At 45.7% G+C, this 12,615-nt stretch overlaps 1 protein-coding gene across 8 annotated transcripts in view; it reads right to left on the bottom strand.

Annotated features, from left to right (window-relative positions):
- GOLGA2 (golgin A2) overlaps positions 1 to 12,615 on the bottom strand; it is a 118,833-nt gene that overhangs the window by 93,606 nt on the left and 12,612 nt on the right. For all 8 annotated transcript variants that reach the window (XM_040324772.1, XM_040324774.1, XM_040324773.1 and 5 more), the window contains exon 2: positions 2,330 to 2,446. In XM_040324772.1, coding sequence (XP_040180706.1) covers positions 2,330 to 2,446 — 117 coding nt within the window. The remainder of the gene's footprint in view (positions 1 to 2,329; positions 2,447 to 12,615) is intronic.

The following is a 12,615-nucleotide window of genomic DNA, read 5'->3' as shown; positions in this document are numbered from 1 at the left end:
GCTTCAGGAGAAGGGGACTTCCTGTCCCACTTCCTCCTTCCGCCGAGGGGCTGGAAAGGCGATTAGCTTAATCGCCTTTTCACAGCCCCTCCCTGTAGGCGAGCGCCTGTCCAATCGGACGGCGCCACGCCGCTCGCGCATGCGCGCCGCCTTTCGCGCATGCGCAGTGGGTGCCCGGCCGTGAAGCCGAAAGCTGTCACTGCTGGGTGCCCACAGTAAGAATGAAGACGCAGCAGGTAAGTGTCAGTTTATTAAAAGCCAGCAGCTACACTTTTTGTAGCTGCTGACTTTTAATAAACTAAAAAAATGGCTGGAAAACCCCTTTAATACCTACTGGGTCCCCTTGACTGCAGTGACCAATTTCTAAACCTGCTTTAACAGCAATTGGATGTTCCATGTCCTCCCTGCAACAGTCGTATTACCTATTGATCATCCAGTAGATCAATTATTTTTACATTTCCAGTAATAGGGTTACAAAGCTGTTCATTCTGCAGTGAGTTACAGGGTAGTCATTGATGGACGTGTAGTTTTCAGTGAAATTTAAGATGCAAACAAATCTAAGTGTTTTGCTGTCGCTTATGGCAACAACGTTGCCTGGTCTTTTAGGTTCAGAATCTTCAGCCATCTTGATTGGCTGTGCCAATGACAATGTAACACCCCAAGCATGTCAAAATTGTACACTGTATCCCATTGGGGAGAATCGCCTTTTGTGGGCGTATAGCCAAGACAGGAAGTGAAAGGAAGTCCCTGCAAATTAAGGGAATCCCTTTGGTCCCTCCTGGTCACCAGAACCATGTGTTCAATCTATTACTTTTCTGTGGGCAAGCCAAAATGTGGGATTTTCTTTTGCTTTCAATGAAAATAGTAAACAGGACAAATAGAGGATGGATGAATGGGGGGGGGGGGGGTCACCGCCACAGACAGCAATAAAAACTGTCAGGGGTTCTAATCCCTCTCCACTCTGTCTAAACTAAAAGAGAAAAAAAAAATGTTGCCTTCAGTTATACTTCAACCTCAAGGGTCTGTGTTTTATGCATTTGCTACAACACATTTCCTAGCAGGCTGTCAGATGTGCAAACAAAATCCCTATATGAATAAGTCAACCAGTAAAGCTGGGGCAGGAAAACTGGATATGCGTATGTGGCAAAGCCCCATGTGTTATGGTGGCAAAAGTTTGCTAAATAATTTAAGCGGAATTTTACCCAAAAGTGGAACTTCCGTTTATTTGCTTCCTCCCCTCCTCCGATGCCACATCTGTTTAACAGGTCCCTGTCCCCACTCCCGGGAGACAGAGTCGCTGCACCATCCCTCGGAAGGTAGCCCCCTCCTCCTTCCTCCGCGACAATCAGAAAGCGCAGCAGGGAACCGTCTGTGAAGCCAAAAGGCTTCACTGCCGGTTTTCCTTAGTGGAGATGACGGTGGCATTGCAAGTTTTTTCTACAATAAAGAGCCTGCCTGTTCACAATTGTTAGCAAACCTCTACGGTTTAGGAGATGGTCGCCATATACGCTGGCGCCGACACCATTGGCGCATGCGCACTGAAGAAAGAGCGCGATTGTACCGTTTCTATAGTGCTTGTGCCTTGACCGTTGGCTACCACGCCCATGCGCATGGGAGTGATGTCACACGACTCCGGCCAATAGCAGAGTCGGAGTCCATGGCCCCAGAAGGAAGAGGGGTTGGAGATGGACACGATTACACAGCGGTGACATCGCAGGCTTCTTTTGCAGGTAAATGGCACATAACGGGCTAGTATGCGATGCATACTAGCCCATTATGCTTTTACTTTGCAGGGAACAAAGAAGAAGTAAAACCATCAGGATCTACTTCCTCTTTAAGACACCTTGTGCCACTACTATTTTCCATTTATTTACTGATGTTACTTTACTGCAGTGCAACCGGGCAGACACTCCCAGGACAGTGTGCAGCGGCTTCCAGTGGATTTGTCAGGTAAGGAGGAGGAGACTTAGGATACTTTAACATTCTAAAAGGTTCCCCATTTGCTTCTTTGATGTATGACACATGTAAAAAAACACCAGATAAAATAAAAAATTATAAATAAAAACAAAAAAAAATGCCCCATTACAATCTATGAGAGCCACGGGTTCATGTTGAAGTGAACACCATGCTGAATGCATGCTACCAATATCTCAGTTTATGAAGACAGGAGTATGAGAGAACAATGTTTGCATGTGAGGGGGCTTTATTTACCTTTACTGCTTAGAGTGTAAAACTACACTTATGTAGTAAAAAGGGAATCAGGTTTTGAATGGTAGAGATAAAGAAACGACACAGATATGCAGACATTATAGGCCTTCATTAAACCTACTGGATCTGGAGAGAGGCGATTTGGGGTATCCGGATGGCTGTTCGACTCTTTCCCCTTTTTCTTCTTCTTGCCGCCTGCAGGTGCTGGAGGGGTCGTCTTCTGCTGGAACTCCTTTAGCTAGGAAAACATCAGAGCACAATTTAGAGACAGACTACAGTGAAATTACATGTTTATGCCGATTGTGTATAGTAAAAACATGGAATGAAGGTACAACCACTGTGAGTAACGGTACTTAAGATTTTAACAATAAAAGATGCACACTTTGTAAGTAGAAGAAATTAAATATTTGTAAAGCCACAATAATGAGAAACTGAAATTAGACACAATCTTAATGAACGAAAATCAGAATAAGTCTCTTGACAGAGTTTTCTGAAGTGGGAATACAAAAAAAAAAAAAAAAAAACCCCGACAATGTTATTCCCACATGTCAGTCAATTTAAAATTCAATAATGTAGATAAAATCAAATTTTAATCATTTTTTTTTTTTAGTAATTCAGAGATGAGTCCCATCCCCTCATTATTTGGTCCCCTCTTCCCCAATGTTATGGACATGTACTTTGATGTAGCCACTTAAAGTAAAAGTTCACGTTTAGCAACATTTTCTAAAAAAAACCTGTGCAACTCTAGATAACCTGAATAGTACATACTGGTGCTCCTTTTTCAACTGCTGCTCCCGCTTTCCATTACATATGCAGCTTTGGCGGCGGGGCAAGGATTGGGACACAGCAAGAGCTGTAAAATATGGAAAAGGCTCCCTCAAGAACCAGCTCAGTAGATTGTTTTAACCACTTCCCATTGATTGCCTCCCGGCCCTTTAACCACTTAAGCCCCGGACCAATATGCTGCCTAAAGACCCAAGGGGTTTTAGTTTTGGATAGAGTGGAGAGGGATTAGAACACCCGTCAGTTTGTATTGCTGTCTGTGCCTGTTAGGGAGATTCACCCTCTCTGTGTCTTGTTTGCCATTATTGAAAGTGAAAGTAAAAGAAAATCCCATATTTTGGGTCGTCCCCAGAAAAGCAATATAGGGGGGACACCATTTCTGGTGACCTGGGGGATCCCCAATGAATTCCCTTCATTTGCAGGAATATCCTGTCACTTTCCATTTGGCTATGGGATCTCCACAATGGGACATAGATGGTGGAAAACAATCTGACAGAGGTTATAACCATTCTCTGTCCAAAATGCATTAGAGAAGTTTAAAGCGCTACTAAACCCAGGACCCTGCATTCACCATAACTGGGCTCCTACAGTACGCAGAACATGGAAAAGCAATTATTTTTGTAAATATAAACAGCTACCGTAAATATCTTTTCTTATCAGCAGTATATAGCAGTCTTGTTAAAGCTTGTAGGAGTTTCATCCTCCTCTGACTGTCCTATGAGGCTGCACGACCCCTGACCCTCTCTATCTGGACAGTGCTGATTGGCCCTGTGCTGATCACATGCACCCTCCCAAAAAACACTCTAGCAATACACACCAAACTGAGCATGTACAGAGTGCCTCCAAGGCTCTTTTCTATCAGCAGATGGATTGGGGACAGTGGAAGGGGAGGATCAGAGAAGACAGGATCAAACAGGCTTTTTACACAATGCAGAGGATGAACCCCTCTTAGATTCCACGGTGAGTATAACAAGCGTGCTTTGCTGCATACACACACACACACACACACACACACTGATTTTACTTTTGTGCAGGGGTTGACAAATGTGCTTGGAATCTAGGAGCCAGCTAAAAAAGTTAGGAGCCAGAAAACGCGCCCCGTCCCGACGAGCTTGCGCGCAGAAGCGAACACATACGTGAGCAGCGCCCGCATATGTAAACAGTGTTCAAACCGCACACGTGAGGTATTGCCGCGATTGGTAGAGCGAGAGCAATAATTCTAGCCCTAGACCTCCTCTGTAACTCAAAACATGCAACCTGTAGAATTTTTTAAACGTCGCCTATGGAGATTTTAAAGGGTAAAAGTTTGTCGCCATTCCACGAGCGGACGTAATTTTGAAGCGTGACATGTTGGGTATCAATTTACTCGGCGTAACATTATCTTTCATAGTATTAAAAAAAATGGGGATAACTTTACTGTTGTCTTATTTTTTACTTAAAAAAAGTGTAATTTTTTCCCAAACAAGTGCACTTGTAAGACCGCTGGGCAAATACGGCGTGACAGAAAGTATTGCAACGACCGCCATTTTATTCTCTAAAGTGTTAGGATAAAAAATATATATAATGTTTGGGGGTTCCAATTAGAGGGAAGAAGATGGCAGTGAAAATAGTGAAAAATTACATTAGAATTGCTGTTTAACTTGTAATACCAACAGCCACCACCAGATGGCGCCAGCTTACACATCTGGTGGTAGTAACTTGTAATACCAACGGCTCACCACCAGATGACGCCAGCTCACAAAAAAAAATATTTTTTTTTGCCCCCCTTCCAAGCCAAGTCGCCAGGACCCTATTTCTAGTCGCCATGGCTTTTGTGGGTTTAGTAAGGCTTTAAGTATAACAACCGTTACATTGTTCAGCTTGGTCTAACTGTTGGCATGTGTGCAGTTCACAGAACACTTTGAATACAGTGGGGATCATTTACGAAAGGCAAATCCACTTTGCACTACAAGTGCAAAGTGCACGTGAAATTGAACTGAAAGTGCACTTGGAAGTGCAGTCGCTGTAAATCTAAGGGGAAGATCTGTAATGAGGGGAAGCTCTGCTGATTTAATTATTCAATCATGTGCAAGCCAAAATGCGTTTATTTTCCTTGCATGTCCCCCTCAGATCTACAGCGACTGCACTTATAGTGCAAAGTGGATTTGCCTTTCGTAAAAAACTCCCAAAGTGTTCTCTGTTGGGAGGAGGAGAAGCGGGGTGGTGATGTGTTCACTATGTAGCCACAGCATCCAGACGCACGCAGCAATCCCTATAGCAGTTGAACCTACTGTACGATTTCCAGCTTCCACAGGGATCCTACAGGTATGGAACAAGCCAACCTATGTTTGTCCAAATGAGACCAACGCAACTATATACAAACTGCCATACCAAAACTTCAGCTTTAACATGTTCATCTTTTAAAATCCCCCCCCCCTATGTATAATTTGTAATGCTGTATATAGGGAAAGGGAATAGCCGCTCTAGGTGGGAACCCAGATGAATATCCTCCATTGCAGACAACTCGGGTGCAGGCAATGCACTTCGCAAAGCAGGAACAAAAATTGTTTCTGGACAGCCGCACTCTGAACAAATTGTAGCCTTTATTAAAAAAAAGGACAGCACTACAAGTCACAGCAACATAAAATAAAACCAGACTGCTGACGCATTTCACACTGAAACTAGTGCTTAGTCATAGCTATGACGAAGCACTAGTTTCAGTGCGAAACGCGTCAGCAGTCGGGTTTTATTTTATGTTGCTGTGACTTGTAGTGCTGTTTTTTTTTAACCACTTAACGCCCGCCGCACGACTATTTACGTCCGCAAAATGGCACAGACAGGCAGATGGGCGTATATATACGTCCTTGCCTTTCCGCGGGTCGGGGATCCGATCGGGACCCCCTCCGCTGCGTGCGGCTTACCTCTGGGAGCGATCCGGGACGACGGCGCGGCTATTCGTTTATAGCCGCTCCGTCGCGATCGCTCCCCGGAGCTGAAGAATGGGGAGAGCCGTACGTAAACACGGCTTCCCCGTGCTTCACTGTGGCGGCGCATCGATCGAGTGATCCCCTTTATAGGGGAGACACAATCGATGACATCAGTCCTACAGCCACACCCCCCTACTGTTGTAAACACACACTAGCTGAAGCCTAACACGTTCAGCGCCCCCTGTGGTTAACTTCCAAACTGCAACTGTCATTTTCACAATAAAGAATGCAATTTAAATGCATTTTTTGCTGTGAAAATGACAATGGTCCCAAAAATGTGTCAAAATTGTCCGAAGTGTCCGCCATAATGTCGCAGTCACGAAAAAAAACACTGATCGCCGCCATTAGTAGTAAAAAAAAATTATTAATAAAAATGCAATAAAAATATCCCCTATTTTGTAAACGCTATAAATTTTGCGCAAACCAATCGATAAACGCTTATTGCGATTTTTTTTACCAAAAATATGTAGAAGAATACGTATCAACCTAAACGGAGAAAAAAAATGTTATATATGTTTTTGGGGGATATTTATTACAGTAAAAAATATAGCATTTTTTTCAAAATTGTCGCTCTATTTTTGTTTATAGCGTAAAAAAATAAAAACCGCAGAGGTGATCAAATACCACCAAAAGAAAGCTCTATTTGTGGGGAAAAAAGGACACCAATTTTGTTTGGGAGCCACGTCGCACGACCGCGCAATTGTCTGTTAAAGCGACGCAGTGCCGAATCGCAAAACCTGGCCTGGGCATTTAGCTGCCTAAAGGTCCGGGTCTTAAGTGGTTAATAAAGGCTACAACTTGTTCAGAGTGCGGCTGTCCAGAAACAATTTTTGTTCCTGTAATGCTGTATATACATGGGAGTCAGTCATATTTGCTCACTACATAAGCAGACTCCGCTTCCTGCTTTGCAGTGTTACATGATGTTGTGCTTTTTGTCACAATGCAAGCCGGCCAACTGAGACAATATGTTCCCCCGCGTGGCCGTTATCTTATCTCAGATATGAGAGAACAATCACACTGAGCCTCCCTGAGAAACCATCTGCTAATCTACAAATCACTATGCTGAATACAATAACACAAAAAAGGTAGAATGCAAAATGTGCACGTTGTATCAAAAGTCATATCAAAAGTTAAACAATATAAATATTTGAAAGCACACCATATATTCCATATAAAAGTGTAAAAGCCCAATACAATACAATACCAAAACAAAAGTAACCTATGAGAACGTAATACAAAAGGACACAACAAAAGTTTCTTTGGACACAATTTACAATAGTTACACTCCACTATCTAATGAATTCCTCTGGGAATACACAATTCAGATTAGTGAATACAAACCAAATGGGTCTATCCTTTAGGCCCCTTTCACACGGACGACTGTTCTGCCGCAGTTAAAATCGAGTTTATTGTCTATTGAAATTCAGCGATCAGATGCATTTGTACAGTGCTTTTAGCTGCGGCACGATATTGAACGGGGATCTGACTTGGATCCCTGCCAATACCAGGCACTGTGTCTGGTATGAATAATGAAGAGGAACTCCACGTCAAAGTTTAAATAAAAAAACGGCATGGGTTCCCCTCCAAGAGCATACCATACCAGCATACCAGGCCCTTAGGTCTGCTATGGATTTTAAGGGAAACCCCGTACACCGAAAAAACGGCGTGGGGGTCCCCCCCAAAATCCGTACCAGACCCTTATCCGAGCACGCAGCCCGGTTGGTCAGGAAAGGGGGTGGGGACGAGCGAGCGCCCCCCACCTGAACCGTACCAGGCCGCATGCCCTCAACATGGGGGGGGGTGCTTTGGAGCACCCTGCGTCCCCCCCACCCCAAAGCACAGTGTCCCCATGTTGATGGGGACAAGGGCCTCTTCCCGACAACCCTGGCCGTTGGTTGTTGGGGTTTGCGGGCGGTGAGCTTATCGGAATCCGGGAGCCCCCTTTAATAAGATTGCCCCCAGATCCCGGCCCCCCCCACCCTAGGTGAATGAATATGGGGTACATCGTACACCTACCCATTCACCTGGAGGAAAACATTTTTTTTTTCAAAAAAACACACACACACACACACACACACACACACACACTACACACACTACACACACTACACACACTACACAGTCATTTATAAGGCAGCTCTGGGGTCTCTTCTGCTCTCTGGTGCCTTCTTTCTTCTGCCGGGCTTCTCCTCTATCTTCTTGCAGCTCTATTACTAGCGGGGGCCCGGTCTTCCGCAAAGTCTTCTTCCTTCTTCTCTTCTTCGATGTTGACACAACGCTTCCTCCCGCTGTAATGCCGAGTGCGCAACGATTTATATAGGCCTCTTATGACATCACTGTCCCATCTTGCTCCGGGTGGTGACGACATAAGGGGGAGGATATCACCCGGTGACCCCGCCCCCTTAAGTCACCACCCGGAGCATGATGGGCCTGTGACGTCATAAGAGGCCTATATAAATCGTTGCACACCCGCCATTACAGCGGGAGGAAGCGTTGTGTCAATATCGAAGAAGAGAAGAAAGAAGAAGACTTTGCGGAAGACCGGGCCCCCGCTAGTAAAAGAGCTGAAAGAATATAGCGGAGAAACCCGGCAGAAGAAAGAAGGCACCGGAGAGCAGAAGAGACCCCCGAAGTCAGAAGAAGACCCCCGGAGCTGCCTAATAAATGACTTTTAAAACCTGTGTAGTATGTTTTTTTTTTATTATTTCTTCCAGGTGAATGGGTAGGGGTACTGTGTACCCAATACTCATTTACCTAGTGCAGGGGGGCCGGGGATCTAGGGGCACCCTTATTAAAAGGGGGCTCCCGGATTCTGATAAGCTCCCTGCCCGCAAAGCCCGACAACCAACGGCCAGGGTTGTTGGGAAGAGGCCCTTGTCCCCCATCAACATGGGGACACAGTGCACCCACCCCCCATGATGAGGGCATGCGGCCTGGTACGGTTCAGGAGGGGGGGGGCGCTTCCTCGTCCCCACCCCCTTTCCAGACCGACCGGGCAGCGTGCTCGGATAAGGATCTGGTATGAATTTTGGGGGGGACCTCCACGCCGTTTTTTTCGGCGTACGGGGTTCCCCTTAAAATCCACTGAGATGCAAATTAAATTAAAGATGAGAAAACGGAAAACAAGAACTTTGAACCAAATATTTGACATTTGCTTTTTTTCCCCCAAATTCAACGCAACGACTTGTCTCTTATCTCAGTGGGGGGAAGGAATTCAATAAATCAATGGCATTTTTCTGGTGGTATGGCCCCTTTAACATGGCCTGTGCCGAATTCATGAAAGCTGTGTGCTAGTGTCTATACCAGCACCAACTCATACACCCGATTCAGGTGGTTCATACTACCACCACTTTTAGAAGGTGTTGCTATGGCTCCAACTGGTTCTGGAAACTAAAGGTTATACCTTTAGAATCCAACTAGCAGTAATTAAGGCGGTAGTAAAGTATTTTTTTTTTCACTTTTACCTACAGTTAAGCCTATTATAAGGCTTACTCCGAGTGCCCGGCTGAAGGTCCAGCAGACGCTGCCAGACCTTGCCCGAAATAAGTCTCCCACGCACAGGACATCGCGGCACCGGCCACTCACAGCGCCGGAGCCGCAATACCCGGAAGACACGCCGAGGGGAAAAATGTCAGCTCCCTCGACGTGGACTGAGATCACCTGCCGACACCTCGTTCTAAGGTAAGTATTTCTTAATGAGCTAGTATGCAATGCATACTAGCTCATTATGCATTTGCCTTACAGGTTTAGAAAAAAAAAAAAAAAAAAGTCTCCAGGTTTACAACCGCTTTAAGACCAACTCTGAGTTGTGTATAGAAAGATGCCAGTGCTCGGAGTTGGGCATATGTGCTGGGAAGTACTGCTGTGACAGCTTCCAGTACAAGTATTGACATCTGCTAGGATGCCAGCAGTCACCAATGTCATAGCAGATGATGAAAAATCCATGACCCCATTCAGCTGCCAGCTGGGATATTTCCTGTCTGGCAGCTGAAAGTAAACAAAAAGGGGCAGAATGCTAGCGGACATCATCAAAATATGGTCGTGGCGATATCTGGGTAGGACATGAACCATCATCCATATCCTTTTGTTTACATTCAGCTGGGAAATGTAACTGCCGGTGATCTGGTTCCGACTAACGAGCTGGTTCCTGTAAGGACTGCACAGGCGCAATCCTTGCCGACGGAAATCTCCGAACCTCGGCCCGGCATCCAGGGTGACGTGGAATTTGAGGAAAGTGGCCAGTCGGCCTCACGTCCTCGCTTCGCTCGGCCTCCTGGCTCTTTTTTTTAACATCCTCCAATCCACAGGGATGTTAAAGAATGAGCCTGGATGCCGGCCGAGGTTCAGAGATTTCCGTCGGCAAGGATTGCGCCTGCGCAGTCCTTAGAGCAGGGATGCCCAACCTTTTGAAGAGTGAGGGCCACTTAAGCGACTTGGTAACCGGTCGCGGGCCACAATATGCGGAGCGGGTGGATGACAGGTCCATGTGCACTCTGCATATGTAGAGAGGACACGGACACAGCCCACTCTACCCTACAGGCCCTCCGATCCACCCAGATGGAAGGGGACGGATCCCCTTTTTATTTTTTGTTTATTTTTTTAGCAATTCACATTAAAAGGTGAATGGAGGGTCCGACTGGGTCGGACCAATTGTGTGAAAAGGGCTTAAGGCAGCTTTCACACTGCCCTACTGCTGGCTTCATTCAGAACACTTGATGCTCTGGGATGTCGGTTCTGCCAACCCAGAGCAGGAGGTCGCGGGCCACATCAGAGGGCTCCGCGGGCAACATGTGGCCCCCGGGCCACTGGTTGGGCACCCCTGCCTTAGAGGAACCAGCTTGTTAGGGGAACCTTAACAACAAGTCACTGGTAACTAACTGGGGCCAGGGATGTGTCATCAGTTGTTCGCATGCTGTTGGCTGCAGAGCTGACTAGGGACCAATCATGCACGGATGATGGGGGTGCCCGTGTTATGAATACTCCAGCCTCAGTGCCACCCCATCCATCCGATTTATGTACCCAATCCCTACAGGAAAAGCAGCGAGGGAAGTCTAAAGAGCATCCACATCACTTTATGAATTCCCTGGAGTATCTCTGCTGTAAGTAAACTTCCAGAAGTTACTTTTTAGTCTTCGCCAACTGAGCTCCTCGATTCGTGGTTGGAGGGAGAATAACAGTAACAAGTAAAGGAACAAGCCACAGGGAGCGACATCGCTGTCACCACCAATCTCATACACTGACCGGATACATTTCTCAAGTCAGTGCTTTTCCTAGTGTGAGGACAAGAAACACGGCATTCTTTAAAAAGGACAAAAGAGGAATTGTATCAAGTCCGCAATAAAGAAACTATAATCCCACCAAAGCAAATCTGCACACGAGGCAAAAGTTTTATGTGAACATTCTTCATCTAAAAAGTTTCCTCCTTTGTTATAAATTGCCCATATGTATTATGTTTGGGGACTAAACTAGCTCAATCATTTTCATAGCTCAACAATTAAAACACGATTCCAACAAATAAAGGTCAATACGAAATAGGCAACAAAAAACACACATTCCTAGCCATCTCTCTAGATGTGGATATCATCACTTTTCTAAAACAAAACAATAAATGCACATTTTTTTGCAGGTAAAAAAAAAAATGTGCATTTATCATTATAATTTTTTGAGCCTATAAAGCAGGGATGCCCAAGCTTTTGAAGAGGGAGGGCCACATAAGTGACTTGGTAACTGGTGGTGGGCCACAATACGTGGAGTGGAGGGAAGACAGAATCTGTGTCTGCTCTGTATATGCAGAGCAGACACGGACACATCACACTCTACTCTGTGGGCCCTCCCATCCAATCCAACCAGATGGAAGGGAATAGATCGATCACATTCTTTTTTTTTTTTTTTTTTGTGGATTGGAAGTAGGGGAGTGCAAATGGACACAAGTCTGTTTACATCTGCCTCTACATAGCGATGAATGGAGGGTCCGTGTGGGTTGAACCGATCATGTGAAATGGGCCCAAGGTTGCTTTCACACGGGACGGCAACCTGCGATCTGGACTTGTGAACCTGCTATCCCAAAGCAGGAGATCACGGGCCACATCAGAGGGCTCCGCGGGCCACATGTGGCCCCCCAGGCCACTGGTTGGGCACCCCTGCTATAAAGCATTGCACACGCAATCAGCAGATCGGTGCTGATGCTGGTGCCATGCAGGTCATCCCGTAAGGGGAAGCGGATACACTGACAGGAAGAATTAATGAACTACCATGGTACTTTATTGAGAATTACACGCCGACAGCCACAAAGGATGTGGGGGCTTGAAGTTCATTCACATACAAATGGATGACCCACATGGCTACATTGATTTTAAAAAGTGACAGCTGGTAAGGGAAACTTCTCCCTATACAGCTGTCACAGTAGGGGGGTGGAAATCAGGCAGCGGCTGCAGCATTGGGAACACGTTACATGTTCCACTCTATAAAAAACGGGAGGAACGTGTAACATCTACCCCATAGAAAACAGCTGGGCCTCCACCAGAGCAGCATCCAACTTTATTCCCACTGACTTGTATGGATAGAAAGGCAGATCTCACAGTAACAAATGTTTGTATGTACAGATCTTTCACAAATTTGCCTTTATGAACAGTCACTTTGTTATAAGTATGTCACACAT

Source organism: Rana temporaria, chromosome 9 (assembly GCF_905171775.1).
Source record: "Rana temporaria chromosome 9, aRanTem1.1, whole genome shotgun sequence".
Lineage (NCBI taxonomy): Eukaryota > Metazoa > Chordata > Amphibia > Anura > Ranidae > Rana > Rana temporaria.
The sequence above is the reverse complement of the archived record's forward strand: the minus strand, read 5'-3'. Positions and strand labels throughout refer to the sequence as shown.